The 17,154-nt window shown below is 36.2% G+C and overlaps 1 protein-coding gene across 3 annotated transcripts in view; it reads left to right on the top strand.

Annotated features, from left to right (window-relative positions):
• celsr1a (cadherin EGF LAG seven-pass G-type receptor 1a) overlaps positions 1-17,154 on the top strand; it is a 101,400-nt gene that overhangs the window by 50,108 nt on the left and 34,138 nt on the right. For 2 of the 3 annotated variants that reach the window (XM_041254886.1, XM_041254885.1), the window contains exons 3-6: positions 837-1,059; positions 3,448-3,563; positions 5,516-5,604; positions 8,524-8,604. In XM_041254886.1, the coding sequence (XP_041110820.1) occupies positions 837-1,059; positions 3,448-3,563; positions 5,516-5,604; positions 8,524-8,604 (509 nt within the window). The remainder of the gene's footprint in view (positions 1-836; positions 1,060-3,447; positions 3,564-5,515; positions 5,605-8,523; positions 8,605-17,154) is intronic. The other variant, XM_041254887.1, reaches the window with a different exon arrangement.

The raw sequence follows: 17,154 nt of genomic DNA, 5'->3' as shown, positions 1-17,154 counted from the left end.
TGCTTAGAAAATAACCAGACAGTTTATATGCTGAAAGGCATCAAAATACTATATTAAGTGTGTATGGTACTCATCTTTATTGGCGTGATTCAGATTAGTAAATCAGTAATTGGTTTTGAACATTGTATCTGGCTTTCATCATCAGTTTAGATTGGTACAGTTACTGATTTACTGGTGTTGTGTCAATCAATAAAACATAAACATTTTTTATTGCTGTGAAGTCTCTTTTCTTGAGGAAGTAACTTATTCAACATTATGAAATAAGAAAATCTGTTCATTTTAGTGTTGTCTCTACCCCTTTCTTATATTATTACATATGACTGTTCACAATGAATAGGCTCAATTATATATCAAAGCCGAACTTGAAGTGGTGTTGGACCGATAACATTGATTTCAATTTGCATGTCTTAGCCTGGCATATGAATAGCTCAGCGCCTAGCCTACTCATACAAGCATTTCATCTTCAATAATGAGCTTACTAGGCTTTCTTTTGAATACTTTATCCATGTATCTTTGATGCAGCTCACCTTTTTTGTGCGACTACAATATGAATTACTAGCTATCTGTCTTGCCTAAATTTTAGAAATGGCTCATTTAAAGACATAAAAATGTACTCCCCATACTTTTCTACTTCCAGCAAATGGTATCAATTAGAAATGTTGTTGTTAAGACTAATCTTGTTAGGCTTGAGCAGTTACTCGCTAAACCACTACACATTTAAATCTCAATTACGCTAGAAAACCAAAAATCATGCCTAAAGTTTGATGCTTGAATGTGCGGTGTTACTGTTTTTATTGTTAATTATTGTAACTAAATTTACATCGTTTTTATTCAAGGAGAGCACTGTGAAGTGAACACACGCTCTGGGCGCTGCTCTCCTGGTGTGTGTAAGAATGGAGGGACCTGCGTCAACCTCCTGATAGGTGGATTCAGGTGTGAGTGCCCTCCTGGAGAGTATGAGCGGCCGTACTGTGAGATGACCACCAGGAGCTTCCCTCCTCAGTCCTTTGTCACCTTCAAGGGGCTCCGACAGAGATTTCACTTCACTGTTTCCCTCATGTAAGTACAAAACCATGGGCATAGCCATAAAAGTCATTCAGGATCGTGTTTTAGTTAGATTATTTACAATAATATGTGGTCTGTTTCTCACAACTTTAGCCAACTTTAATTTTGACATGCTAATTCTAAATATAGTAAAATAAAAGCTTTTTCCATATGATTTAAAAAAAAATAAAAATAAATTAATAACGCATGCTTTCAGATTCGGGAACCAAGAAAATTTGCATGCATACAACTTAACAAAATAACGAAAATGACTGCACATGGCCACTGCAGACCCTCAGCACTTTTCCATATCTGCTTCTCTACGTGGTCATAATGCAGTTAAAATTCTTCCTGCCCTATTGTTACTTCTGTTTTTATATTTACATGTAATTCTACTGGAGGACAGACTTGCTCCACCTTTTCCTACCACAAACCGTTTAAATTGGGCATGTGAACGATGGAATTCATGCACCTGAGGCACAAGGGTATTACGAGCTTGTAAAGCGAGAGGGGTTCATTCACACCTGCGCTTCCTCAGTCACAAGTCTGTGGCTGTTGAAGTAATCTTGAATCCAATCTGCAATGCTGATGAGCTCTTGTGTTGCCAGGCAGCGTAAAACAAAGTATTTTTGATTTTGAACTGCGGCTTCCAGTATGCTTTCTTTTCTAGTGACAAAAGAGGGTTGAAGAACTGTACAAAGCAGTGTATTCCCTGTTCTAGACATTGAGGTTCTTCAACTTAAATATTTATTTTGTAAGACGTTATACAAAGAGTGCAGTTGGTAAAGATTTTTGAAAAGGTGAGTTCATTTTAGTGCATAGGTAGTCTAAACACTTTCTGTTTTGTATTTTAATACTTATTCCACAACCTTGTCTATTTGGGGATAAACTTACTGGTTGGTGCACCCCTGCCTTCTGTAGTACAATTTAGTTTATGAAGCTCATCTCGTCTAGTATATGTTATTTTAACTTTATACACCACAAACCACATAGTGGTGCGCAAAATGAAATAGGGTTCAACTGGGCTTCATTTCAGTTTTCTTGGTTAGCATTTGAACAATGAATGGACAATGTTTGACTACTCTAGGTTCAGTAGAAAGGGGGGAGGGTCTTGAATGCTCGAATGGAATTTACTAAATGCTTTTGAGTCATTGTAAACTGCTAAGTGCCTGGTGTGTCTTTCTCTTTTACAACATGTTGTCTTGTGAAAAGTGTGAGCCCATGGGGCACATTTGTAACAAGAGTAGGGCTACTGGGCTCTTTGCTTTCTCTGATACTTTGCATTACTGTATAATTGTAGATAGTGCAGTGATATATAGTTGACCATTTTCATTACATTAAAATGTGGTCGGGAAAGTGCATTCAGTATCGGCTGCCTGACAGCTAAACCTTGTCATATAACTAGGCTTGCTTTAACATATGTTTACTGTCTTGACTACACTATGTAACACAATTTTTGTTCCTGGGTAGTAAGTGTTATTTCCTTATTGCTTATGCCTCAGAAGTATAGAAAATGGCTATTATTCCCCACAAACTTTTACAGTATAATCATAAATCGCGAAAAACTACTCACTTCTAAATCTTTTGTAGTCATTTTTGTATTACTTTAGTATAAATACATGTTAATTTGGATTCATATGTTGTTTTTTTCTGACTTTATGTGAACGAAAAGACACACATTTGCCCGTTTTCCCATTGGAAATAGTGATATTTCAAAATATCACTGTCCTGGTCACAAAAGCAAAGTTTGTGGGGAATAATAGCCATTTTCTATACTTTTGAGGCATAAGCAATTAGGAAATAACACTTACTACCCAGGAACAAAAAAAAAAAAAAAATTGTTACATGGTGCTATCAAGAGGAGATTTCAGGGTGTGTAGGATTCAGGTTGGATACTTGAAGGCCCATCTTCAGCGTCCCTGTCATGTTTCCAAAGATACACTGATAGAAATAGCTTGCAGTATGACTGAAGCCCCCAAAAAGTATATGGGGCTTTAATTAAAAATGTGGACTCTTCCATATTTAAAGACCAACCAGGAGTGCTAATTAGGCACACAAGTTGTTTGATACAGTTATCTCCTCCAAGACAGTAAAATGAACAATTATTAGGAATTCTATACTTCTTTATAGGTGATGTTGTACATTTCTCTATTTTGAATACATTATTTTACAAAGGCAAACTTTGTCTTAAGGAATTTTTTTGTTTGTTTTTAGACTATTTTATGAGCCTATTTTGCTGCACAACCTACATAAGATAATGTTTTTCTTGACATGTTCCTTTAAAACTTGCAGCCCTAGAATGTTTTGTTGTCGTAGTGAGCCAGTTGCAGTGTGGCAGTAAAATCCAAGTTAGTGGTTCAATAAAAGTAAACAATATTGCTGTGCTTTTTTTTTTTTTTGCAGGTTCGCTACCAGGGAAAGGAATGCTTTGCTGCTTTACAATGGGCGGTTTAATGAAAAACATGACTTTATTGCAGTAGAAATCATTGACGAGCAGATCCAGCTGACTTTCTCAGCAGGTAAGATGGACAATTGTCTTATTTTGTAAAGTAAGTGCCCAAAGCAGCACAGCTTCTCTTATTGCCATGATCTCTCACTGTGGAGTAAAGAAATGTTTTATTTTAAAATAAAACTAGTTATCACAGTTCTTTTCATGGGCTGTTTACGGTTTAATTGGGTATATAGAATAGCTCCACAGAGAAGCCAGTTATGGTATATGAGATGTGTTTTCTGGTGGCTGTTTTTCAGAACAATGGACTAGACCTTTGTTCTAAAAGCTTTTTGAATAGTGCTCAAAGGAAGCAAAATAAACAGTTCAAAGTTCAAATTGAGTAAGTGTAATAAAGATCGAATAAAGATCCCCCAAATTCAAAGTGGAGAAGCATGTGGATTGGTGCATTGTGTACATTTGGGTCTTCCAACAAATGGGTTAAATGCACATTCAACAAGGTTTTAGAAGTAGACATATCAGTTGTGAACTTTATTTTATGACCAGTGATCAAGCAGTGGGATAACTGTAAAAAGAAAATATTAGTGCTTGACTTCAATTTAAATTTTATGATCAATCTTCCAGACAGATTGAGTCACAAATGAACGTAGTGCTTTGTACACTGTTCATCAGTCTGTGACAAAACCTGTGCGGCAGCTGCCTGCCATGCAATAGAAGTCTGTGGTCTTTTGAATTCTAATTCATAACTCCCAGGTTACAGCAGAATGAGAAGGTACAAAACAAGCTAGCGAGGTACACAACGTCTGTCTCTTTGAGGAGATAAGTGTCTCTTATTTATTGTCTATAATGCAAAAAACATAATCAGTGATAACGATTATCAGTTTTATTTTTTTATTTTTTTATTTTTTTATAAGGCATTTAATAAAATAAGCAACAACTTTTGCAAAACAGAGTCACTCCTTTATTTTGAGAACACCATTGGGATAAATTAAACCATACCAGATTGAAGTAGATTATACAGAATAATTGTGTGTTAAGAGGACAGCGATACCAGACTAGTTAGCTGAAAGGGCTGGCTGGTAAAAAGGGTGTAAACTTTTACCTTTTTGTGGGGAATGTTATTTTGTTACTTGCTTATGTCAGCACTGGGGAGAAATCTTTCAAATGGCAATCTGGCTGTTATATTCAGTAGGTATCAAAATGTATCTTTTATAGTTTCTGTGTAATGTTTTTTATGACCCTGTTCTACTGCAGTGGCACCAGAGATAAATAGCCCCACAAATGAATAACCCCACCCCACCATGGTCTTTATATTTCAGTCTATGGGCTAGATTGACAGTTAATTTCAGTCACTCCAAGACCAAGTTAGCTTGTTGAACAACTTTTATGTACTTTATTACAATACAACTACTTTTATAGACATTTTTTGTATGCGTCCTCACTGTGAAACTGATTATGAAACAAAGAGCCGTATCTAACTGAGAGGAAAAAAAAAAACAAATACAAAAATCAAGTTACTTTGAGTTAAAGCTGGGTATGCAGCATTCAGTGTAAGAAGACAAGTTAAAGGGAAACCAAAAGTTAAAAGGTCAACCATAATCAAATCCACTTTTCATGTTAATTCTGGCAAAGGCAACCCCAGCCCTAGATAAATGTTCATTAAACACTTTCGTACAGTAACTGCTCCAATTATAATACATTGCATAACGTCAGAGAAAAAAAAAAAAGTAAAATTCCTGTGGTTAAACGGCCATGCATTGCCTGTAGGTAAACAGACTTCTCTTTGTGTAATTAGTTTTTTGTCCCTGTTTTTTATTTATTTTTTATTAAATTTTTTTATGATTTGTCAGTCGCATTATTCCTATACTGGAATAATGTCTATTGTGCATCAGACACATTACCGTTAACTGACATTGCAGAATCCATACATTGACAATGTCACAGGTATGATGGTTCCATGTTTACAAAACATTTGCTTGAGTGTATGAGTCTAATCACATTGGTTTTGCTCTTTATCTCCAGGTGAGGCAGTAACAACAGTAGCTCCCTTAGTTCCAGGTGGTGTCAGTGATGGGCAGTGGCATTCAGTCCAGGTGCACTACTATAACAAGGTAAGAGGAGATTGCATTCATGTCTTTTTCATAGCAGTGGTCAAGGTCAGTGTCAACACTATTGTAGTTACTATATACCAGGGAAACAGGTTGTGGTCTGTTACACACATTACTTTTTCTGTGCAGTCTTTTCCAAAACACAGTTAGTCTTACATACAGTGCACTTTATTTTTAAAAAAAGGTACTTTGTGTCTTTCAAACAAACAACTGTTTCAGTTATGTTTTCTTAATCCTTGGCTTCATGCAAGAAGCTGTTCAATCAAGGAGCTGGACTGATGCTGTTAGACAGAGGTTAAGGATCCAGCTATTGAGAAAAGTTCACTGCACTGTTCGGATTCGTTTGTCAAGCTTCTGTTTTTTTTTTCTTTTGTACTATCTCCGTGGATGCTGGGAGTGCGCAAACCTTCGTACGTACTGTTAGAGTTTCATTCTTCTTTAGAGTCCAGTTGTTCTGGTTTTGGTGACAACATTCTTTTTGGTAATCTTCTTTTTTTTTTTTTTTGATGATGATACTGATAGCTGTACTTTTATATTTAAAGCCGTGACAGGATTGATATAACTAACAAAGAACAATATTTGTTTGAGTTAAAAGACTACAAAACACTTCTGATGGGTTTATTTAATATTCATTTTAAATGCAAAAAGAATCACGTATTGCATTAAAAATAGTGCATATTTGAAAGATCTTGCTTTCAACAAAGTTATGAAATGAAAATGTGATCAGCTGGTCAATACTTTGGCAGACAGAACAAATCGAGTACAGTGGTACCATGATTAGAATGGCACTTGCCTACCCTTACAATGCCAGTGTCTCCCAACGTGGAGCTTTAATAAATTACTGAGTGGGAGAATCTGTAACGCATGTTTTACTCAGGAGTCTTGACCTGTGATTGTATAAGACAGCCCTCTGAGGTCTACCCTTTCCACCATTTGCATTATTACATTTTTGTTTTCACTTTTTAATCTGAGAGCTAGTGGAGTTGTATTTTCAGACCTGAAAGCTGCTTATTACTAGCCTAGGGCACCACTAAGGTTTAGATTTCTGTAAGAACTTGTAAGTGAGTGTCATTTGCATGAATTGTGTTTCATTTATGCGGTCAAGTACAGTATTTAGAAAACACAGCGAATCAAACCATTGTGCTCACAAGAAATAAACAAACATCCAAAAATGAAAATGTGTGAACACAGTATGCGTGCACTGCTCAAGCAGCTCACACACATAGCAACACACTGCTTACTTGTCTTATCTTGATCCTCCCCCCTTATTTATATAAAAAAGTACTATAATTTCCCACATTTTTGAAAAGTGTGTGTTCAGCTGATTTGTTTAACTGAAACATAAGATATAATTTGAAGTAAATTTGACTGGGTAGTCTTTTTAAGTATTCATGTTCATTTAGAGAGAGTTGTTCTGAACGGGGTTGTCCAGTGCTATGAAGAAACTAAAGTCCATCAAGCAACTTCAGTATATTGAAGACTGCACACTACATGAACAAATTTGATATTATAAAAATAATTGAGGGTGTTTTTTTTTTTGTTTTTTTTGCAATATTATCAAGGTGCTGTGTTAGGAGGCTGTATTTTATTATTATTTTCGTTGATGTAATTCTTATTTCTACATCCAGTGTTATTTAGTAATAATGCAAAGTTACAAAGGTATATTAAAATCCAGATTGACATTTTCAATAAAAAATTGATGCATTTTTTTTTAGTATTGGTAAGCCATTATTACTTTGATGTTTCCCCCCCTAAAATAAATGGTGGTGTTGGAAAGCTGCTGTCTGTGACTGTTTATTAAGAAATGATATGCGTAAAAAGGACAGATAAATAAATACCCCTAGCTGTTCCTCCCACATGAGTGTTTCACATGTTCCTGCAAGGATATGGTTTGGTTTGAAGGTTGTGGTGGATGAGGTTATTGTCAGAGTTTCACTTGATCTTGTAACTCTTTTGCACCTACTGACAACTTGAAATTGGCACTTAGCAAACTTGTAATTACGACTTTTGGCAGACTATGAACCATGCCTTAATTATGACTTCTGATCACTGCAAAAATAGTAATAATAATAATGATGCAATAACCAATAGGCTTGCATGCCAGTATCGCTAGGCCAGTGGCTGGAAGTATCTTTAGTCCTTAAATAGTTTTATGCTGTGCAATTGTTGATCACTCATTGCAAAAAGGATTGCATGGGGAATCTTTAAGTTTTTAAGAGAGTTTTTGTTAAACTTAATAAACTGAAAAACCGAACAAACAACAAAAACTATTGCCTAAAGCCACCAGTAATTGATAAACAACTGAACTTTAAGAGAAGTACAGTAGTACTTAAGAATTAAGTGATTCATGACTCCCATGTATTGAAATAACACAGAGCTTCATTGCTCATAATCTCTCTTATCTGGAGAGTTTTTTGTATGAGAGACTTTTCAGGTTGCACGATCGCAGGATTACAATATGCCTGGTCAATTGATATATTGCCTGCCATATCTTGGGATCATCTACAATACTTTTCTTGTAAATGTCACTTGCTGTCACTCTCTTCTGGAATATGGAATTAAGGACAGATTTTGAAGCAGGTTTTTACCTGACCTTATAGGAAATCTAAATTGTCACATTAAAACCATTTGGTACAAACTTTTCTTGGGTACTTCCTGTTTCCCAGACAATAGATAAATATGTGTTAACTGTTGTGTGTTTGTTTGTTAAAGGCCAAACCAGGAACCAGGACACATGTGCATGCCTGTTTTGTTTGTCACATCATGGTCAGAGTGGTATTGATCAAACATGTAAGCGAATGATGTTTATGCTGTACTATATTACATGTATGCACTTTGGAACACAGTATTAAAAGGACAATAATGTTCATGGGCTCTGTTGAAATGAAAATCTAATTTGACTTTTTTCAATTATCTACCCAGGATAGCCTGCACCTTATCGATTCCAGTGGGGTCCTGCATGTACCCCTTTACACAGCTTGGCTGGAACTGAAACACAAGGAGGTAAAGTGACTTGACCAAGGTCACACAGCAAGTCAAGGGGCTGAGAAGGGATTGGAGACCAGGGTGTCCAGGTTTCCAACCCCCAGCTCTGACCACTAGGCTGCACTTCCTCCTTTAGTTTATATAGAATATATTTAGTCATTTTTATTTTGAATTTTCCTTTGTTGGCACATGTTCATTAACTCTTTCCCTCTCAGAAACTGATGCAACAACACAAAGAGAAACCTTTCAGTTAAACAGTTCTGTAGTTTAGGGATTGACATGTTTTTTAACCTAAAGCCTGCCCATGGATCAATGATGACCAGCCAGGGTTGTCCAGGTCAAAAAAAACATTAACCCCACACTGTAGCAGTAAACAGAATGGTCAACGTGGGGCTTGTTTAAACATGCCTGGGTGCACCAATTTGTGGTGTCCCATGGACAGATGGATTTGCCCAGCCCTGTGACTTGCAGAATTGCACTAGGATGCCTGTGCAGATGTCTTCATAGAGCCAACACTACTCTGTTTGATTTGCTACTAGGTTGTCAAAAGTCCTCATCATGGGTTGCTATCTGGGTGATTGTGTTATTGAGAAAAGGGATTCAGTTCTGTTTTCCCAGCTCAAATAGCAGATAGGGAGTGAAAATCAGAAAGATTAAAATGTGAAATCCACATTTTTTATCCACTAAACATGCTGCATACATGTCCTTGTAGTCACGGCACTTTTTTTCCTTTATTTTTCCTCACCCCTGCACTCCTAAATCTGCTAAATGAGTTTCATTTGCAGGGGGAATTCACAGCTTCCTGCAGAAAACAGTTTCTTTGCTAGAAAACGTACAAAGGTTTGCAATTTAGGTGCTGCCTTTCACAGACAGGAAGAGTACTAGAACAGGATTTATGAGATGTTTTGATGGAATGTTCAGAGGAAAAAAAACATTTCTGCTGCTCACTAAGCACTCTCTATTCAGCTGCCAGGCTGTTAATGGTGTGAGTAAATCATGGGGGTTTTGCTTGCAGTTGCATGAGAAAATGATTGTTTAATAGAAGTTGTATTTATTGCTACTGTAGCTTTTTTCTTTTTGAAATGGCACACCTTGAGTTTTCACATCTTTGAGCACAGAAATGAAGTGGTGGTGTTATGTCAATCTGCCCTGGTTTGAAATCATTGTTTTTCCTTTTTGTGGCCTGAAATGGCTTGGAGCTCCCTTTTACCTGTATAGCGTGTGGCTGTCTTTTTAATAAATATTACCTCTAGAATTATTCCCTTTACCAACCCAATTTTGAGTTATAATTTTCAGTTTGACTTCAAGTAACAAAAAGTCATTCTTAAGTTGTTCATATGGAACGCCTTCCTGCGGTTTTCTACACAGACTGTAAAACTGAAAATCCCATTCCTATGATCATACAAACAGATTAATGCCATTTAGATATATAAAACATATTTAGAAAGGTTGTAAAAGATTAGACACATTAAGCTCTTTTTTCCATTAATAGTAGCTTGGAGCTTACATTAGAAAGCTATTATTAGGTATGGAGTGGATCAACTTACTGTCCAGTGCAACATTGAGAAGAAACCTGTTTGTGAGAAAGATGCTGTAGAAGCCCAGGTGTGGGTCAGGGTGACTGGCTGTCAATCGCAGTGGTTTCTTCAGAACAATATAAGTCTCAGTCATTGTGTAGGGTTAGTTTCAAAGCACTCTAAAGGATTTCTGTTGGCTGCTAAAAAAAAAAGTGTTTTGCTAATAAAAGAATTGTAGAAATCCAGATATCTTTAAACAATGTGTGGTAACCAAACATTGTCAAACTGAAGAGACTTGCAAGCCTTCAGTATGCAGTGTTAATTCTTATAAGCATGGTCTTTTTTGTTTTGAGCTGTTAGTTGGCTATATCCTATAAGATATTTTAATTTCAAGAAACTGTCATTTTGATGATATAGTATACAATGTGCTTTTTTACTTAAGACCATTTCAATATTGTATCAAACAAACAATATATTTTATCAATGAGATTATATCTATATCTATCTATAGATATATCTATATATATGTATTGTAGCAAAGTAGGGCTCACAACAGCAGTCTTTTATACCAGTTGGTAATGGAAACACACACAGATGTCTCAGTTCAAAAAGGGCAAGGCCTGGTTCTTTATTCTCTCCCTGTTTCCAGGTAGCGGGATCGTCAGTTTAAATAGCAAAGTTTGGTGCATAATACAGGTTTTCCTATACCCGGCAGGGTAGTCCAAACATTCAAAGTCCAACACAGATGATCAAGATTTCACAGCACAATAACTCTCCTTGTCTCCACACACAAATACAGCAAACACACACCAGCAGCCCTGAGCGCACTGGCTGCTTCCTCGAAATACCCTGCACCTGGCTCTAATTTACAATGAACACCAGGTGCAGGGGATAACTAATAAGCAATTAACACAAAAGACATCTCTACATTCTCACATCTTACTCTTTTTTTTCTTTTCTCTAGCAGGGAGGAAATTAACTATCTCCCTGCTCACTATATATATATATATATATATATATATATATATATATATATATATATATATATATATTATATATATATATTGTTCTTTAACAAAAAAAGAAAAAGTTTTTTCAGCACTGAATACATTTCTGTCTGGAATGGCTAAATAGCGAACGGTGACGCAGAGGTATTTTCTGACAGGTAAATTGACTTTGCTTTAAGCTAGTTATTTTAGTAGACATGTCAGTAACACTTATTACTGTATAATTTTTCCTGCTGTTCATATTTCCTCTAATGGAGTTGTCAGGTGACTCAAATGACCATTGTAACAATAAGTATCAATAACAACATGGAATTGTATCTTGCTTTTCATTTTCAAATCACGGACGGACACAGACACAAGCCCTAAGGATGCATTTAGGGATGTAGTCTGAATGCTGCAGAGGAAGGAAGCCAGTGTTTTTATATCTTATAACTCTCAGCTGAACAAATAATAAAGTTGATGCGATAACTGCCTACACTAAAATATTAAATGGTTGTTCTCTTCTTTTTTAAACCATCGTTGCCACCTCTTCAGCACAAGCACCAGTTATTCTGTTTGCTCAGTGAGATGAGGAATCCCCTCCACAAACCACCATGCCTGTGCCTCGTTAGTACACTGCATGTATTTTAATAAAACGTTTTATATATCATTTCAGTCAAAGTCAAAGTAGATTGCACCACTCTCTAGAATTCGGTGTTGGATAAATTCAATATATATGCAACATTGTATCTGCACCAAAATATTAAAAGCTTTTATTTGTGCAACATCAAGATAAAAAAATGAACAAGTCAAATCAACATTTTTGCACGTGCACCTTCATCAAGATTTACAAAAACTTTTAAATTAAAAGTAAAAAATATTTTGGAGAACAAATCCAGAAACTACTTGTTGCATATAGAATTTCAGAATACAAGAATACAGACTTACTGAATACAAGAGATTAGTTATAGTAAAATGTGTGTTTTTTGGGGGGGGGGGGGGGGGGGGGGGGGGGGGGAAGCAAATAGCAAAGAGGGTTTTAAACTAATTTGCCCTCCAGCAGAAAGCAGTTTTCTGCATTTATTAACCAAACCAGAATTTGAAAAGTACAGTATAAGTTATCTTTGTCAATCTTTTGTCTTGCACTGTTACATAGTATAATATATATTAGGAAAATAAGTAGTAGTGATGATCATGTAGTCATTATATCGCTTGACCTTTGTGATTTGTAAAATCCCTTGTGTGTGTGTTGGTATTATTCTTTAAACAGGAAACAGAGGTTAGGCCCAGGCCCTCTTCTGTGAAGTGTTACTGTGCATCTAATTTAATATGTAATTTATAATGGAATGGATTATTTTGAGTTTTTGAGAAATGTATTATTACTAATTGGATAAGTTATATTGATTAGTAGCAGTTTATAATGAGGACTTCTGGCAACATTTTCAAATTTGCCAACAAAAATGCTGTTTAAATTGTTACAACAATACAGCATAAACAGGTGATTTATCTTAAGAATCGCTTCTTCTGTTGCCACAGATTCTAAGGGGTGAACAGTGTCTATTGCAGCTGAATGTATGGCTGCTACTCTACATGTGATTAATGAAGTAGTAACATTTCCTTACTCTCAGCACTTCAAGCACCCAGATTTTACACATTTCACTCATCCTCTCTATGAATCATATATTGGCTCACCTGGTCCCGAGGAAGGCATCACTCAGCACCTGCATATGGAATGCTATCTTTTTTTTATAAACTTCTGATATTAGATTCCACACATTTTGTATACCATGACTAAACTCACCCAGTCGCTTGCAGAAATCTGTCTCAGATACCATTGTTACCATTGCTGATGTGAAAAATGTTATAATGGAAGAATTATTTACAGTGAAAGGCTTACAGATGTGATTGTTAGAGATGATTGCTTCTGTAACCCAGTTTGTAATCTGGGGTTGACTAGAATCAGGCAGCAAGTATGCTCTGGGATTCACTGATGTATTCAAGCCCACAATCAGGTTAGCTTCATTACAATGAACACTTGAAATACTTAGTACTTGAGTGTATGATAGTTCTGTGTATAACAAACAAGCCAATTAGTTTGATAACTTTTCTAAATTAAAATCTGTATTGGAGCATTTCTGAAGCGTAGAGAACAGTAAATGTAAGTCACTGACATACGACTGCTGTAGTGTATAGCACTTTTTATATTTCTTTTCCTTTGGGGCATATACAGTTGTATTGTGTTATACCATTACTGCCTATTGTGCAGCTGTGAAAGTCATTTCATTGGTAACTTCATCTCAGTTTACTTTTCACAGTCCAGATTTGCATGGTGATAAAGCATACTTCTGGCAGCAATACAAAAGAACAACTTATATACAAAATGCCTGGTTTGCATTTTGGTATGATGTCTTAAAACCACAGAAAGCAGAACATGCAGGTATTCACCTTTTTTTTATTCTCAAATGCACCCGTCACCAGGTGAAGTTTCAGCAGACCAAAAAAAGAGCTTTATCTTATTTCCACCCAAAAACCCAAACAAAGTCAGGGATTGGGGAGCGCTATTCATTTGTTTTGAAAACAGACCCATTTAGCATTTTCAAATCATTCTGTTGTTCCTGCTGTATTCCTCCAGTGATGTTGATCACACCGCCACTTACACTTTCTAGACAGTTGCACTGATAAAGGGTCTAGCAGCTCAAGTACTGCAGAAAGGGCCGAACACTAATAGGATGACATACATTTTAAACCACTAAACTGTGACTTTATTGCAGGCATTTAAACACTGATGTACAGTAAGCGCCCAATATTGTGCTACCACCCTGTGTATATAGTCGTCAGTTTATATAATCCCTCTTATAAACAAAGCCATTTATTTTGTGTAGCTTCGTCAAACGGGTATGCCTCCCGTGAGTCTCCTGATTATCTTAAATGACCCATTCGATGGTCAGTCTGCGGATGTGACCTCCCTCCCTTCTCTCTCTGTCTATCTCTCTGCATCTGCCTGGTTCCAGCACTTGTAAATGCTGCCATAAGCGTATAAGCAGAAGTGCTGCACTGGCAGCTAATAGCTTGTTGATTGCACATTCTGTTACCTCAGATAACTTTTTATTGCTTAAATGAAATAAAAATGTTCAAACTAACTTGACTATTAAAGTAAAATGGATTAAGTTGCATGAATGTACGTGTTATGAGTATAGCCCGCTTCAGAGAAAGTTGTAACAAAAAATAAATGAGTAGCAAAACTTAATTATATTAAAGCAATGAGTTTGCTTTTTTTTTTTAGTAAACTTATTAGGGTTTACAGTGCATCCTAACAAGTATAATAACATAAAGCAAAGAAATGAACTGGATTAAAATAGATCAAACCAGAGCGTGAAAATGCTTTTCATACCAAGTTTACTTTTTATTGTTTACCTTTACCTCAGTTTTGTACTTTATTTACTCTGTCTAGGCAAGAATATACAATTCTCATTTGAGTGTGTCACAACTAACGCTTATGACATTGACAAAACATTTAGAGCAAAATTAAAAAATCAAGATGCTCTACAATGATGTCTATTTATCCCATGTTTAAAATATGTCTTACATACATGTATGTGTAATAGGCAGAGCATGGTAGTGAACAGGCAGCTTTCATGTTCCCAGTATTTTAGCCACTGTACAAAAGGTTCAATCCGCAGCAGCACCATGCTGTAACTGATGGCGGTGATTTGCACAACCCTACCACTTGCTGACATCCGATTTTGAGGGCGATTAGGAGTAAGTGTGAGAATCCAAAAACATAATTGGATTTTAGAGGCACAGATGTAACCTATATCCAGTCAAATATAGGATGGTTTATTATTATAATATATGGAATTTGTTCTATCTTGGGGATATCATTTCTGGGGGGAGAAAACTCCAACATTCCAAGTTTGCAATAAAACAACACAAAAAAAGTTCTAAACGAACAAGTTTCAACATAAATATTTCAGTGCATCTGCATCAAGACTGAAGAGTTGCCATGACTTCTGTTTGGACTCAAAGGAGTAATTGCAACACCATTTGCAATAGAAACAAACCCCCTATTTGAGCAAGCGGTCATCAGGTGTACATGAAACTAGCAGGGAGTCCTGCAAGTACACGAAGAAAGGCTGCCGGGCTGCTAAGTGATCTGTTTAAGGAGCCACTGTGCCTGTGACAAACACTGGCATAATTGCCTTAACTGGTTTTCTTTTTAGAATTAGTAGTTTAGTGCTTGTAGTTAACAATTTGTGATCTAAACAGGTACAATAGCACGGCAGAACAATGTTGATATAGAGCACCTTACAAATCCAGGTGTTTTAGGAGGAGGAATTTTCACAATTCAGCAAAATTTCTTTTTAACTATGCACCAGATATTTCTGGCGATAATGTTAAATGGCAAATTAAGTGGCAATATATATTTCCTTTTATCTAGCTATGGAAGCATGTATGGCTGCAGCTTATCCCTGTAATGTGATAGCCAGTGTCTGAAGTGTAAGTTTGGATTGGTGTGTCCCATGGGTAACAGGCTGTTGATTAGAAGGAGCTTGTTTTGAAAATTGTTCTGGAAAGACAGCTGGACAAGCTAGGGTACATGCCCTTTGTCTACTTCCCAGTGCAGGTTGAATGTGTTTGAACAAAGTTTTGGCTGGGGGGCAGCATTTAAACTTGACTTACATTTCCATGTTAAACCTCAGATTGGTGTATGTCCATTGTTTGTGAACTCAAAGAAATATGCTTCACTGGTTAAGTCACATGCTACTGTATCAATAGAGATACAATTGAGAATATTTATTTTGTAAAGTCTTTGGTAAAGTCTTTTTTTTTTTATTCCTCTGGGGGTAGCATAAATGACTCCATTACTTGAGCCAAAGTAAACCAGGATTTCTAGAGTTCTGAACAGCCAAGTTAACAATATACTTTTGCTTCTACAATTGTAAAAAAAAAATGGTTATGATTAAATACTTAGAAAGTTTCAAGATTCTCAAAGGAATGTGAATAAATAATTTGATGTCTGTTTGGTCAGAGAAGAAGTGTTCTTTGTCAAGCATCACCTCTGCATAAAATGGTATAAATGACATTGGGAGATTACTGTTTTCATGCAGTTAATATAATTATGTTCTAAAGTTTCAGGAGACAGATGCTCCATAACAACGCTGAAACAGGCCTACAAAGACTGGTGAAAGCCAGAGCTAGATTAACTCCCCAGGGGGCGAAAAATGAAGCCAGGTTGAAACTTTGTGATTCCACAGGATCAGAGTTAAATCTAATGCTAGCCTAAGAATAACAGATTTTAATATGTGTTTACATGTCAAGTACTGTAAAACCGTAGTGCCATCAATTCTGGCTTTACGCACAGCAGCTCCTCAGATGGAATACCTGTGTTTTAATGCACAATGTATGGCAGCATCAGAATGCAAAACTAAAAGGCTTTAACTATACAATGCAAAATCTATGGTGTTTAATCTACTCCATTCCTGTTACGTTTCAGCAAGGGGTGGCCTCACCTCCAGGTATCCTTAATTGCAAAACATGCTTTTTTTAAATATTCAGCCTTCCAGTAAACACACAATCAGTGTTGGCCTGCTTTTTAATCAGATTCTGTAGGCTCGAAGTAGTTGTCCTTTTACACCATGCAAAAGTGTGCCGTTGTCCTGTTGTGTATAAACAGAACTGGAACTCCAGAAACAGAAACAAAGATATTTAGCTAATCTTCTGTTTTCTATTAAATATAAAATCTACTTGCTTCAACACAAGTGCCTAGAGCGATCTTTCAGCATCATAGAATACTTTGTGTCATCATTGCAAATGGTGATAAGAAATGCTAATCTGTGCTTGCTATTTACCCTTGTAATTCCTTTATTAATAGTATAATAATGTATAATGGACAATTGGAGATGTTATCTGATCCTGTTGGCTTTTTTTTCTTCTTTTTTTTTTTTACATTATCCAAAATTGTAGAATTATAAAATGAAGTCAAGTCCATACTACTCTGGGTGTAAGATTTCCAAAAGAATATGGCTGAACAGAAGATTTTGGCCTCTGCTTTACCATAGAAAATC

The sequence above is a fragment of the Polyodon spathula genome, chromosome 7, assembly GCF_017654505.1.
Source record: "Polyodon spathula isolate WHYD16114869_AA chromosome 7, ASM1765450v1, whole genome shotgun sequence".
In the NCBI taxonomy this organism is placed as follows: Eukaryota; Metazoa; Chordata; class Actinopteri; order Acipenseriformes; family Polyodontidae; genus Polyodon; species Polyodon spathula.
The sequence above is the reverse complement of the archived record's forward strand: the minus strand, read 5'-3'. Positions and strand labels throughout refer to the sequence as shown.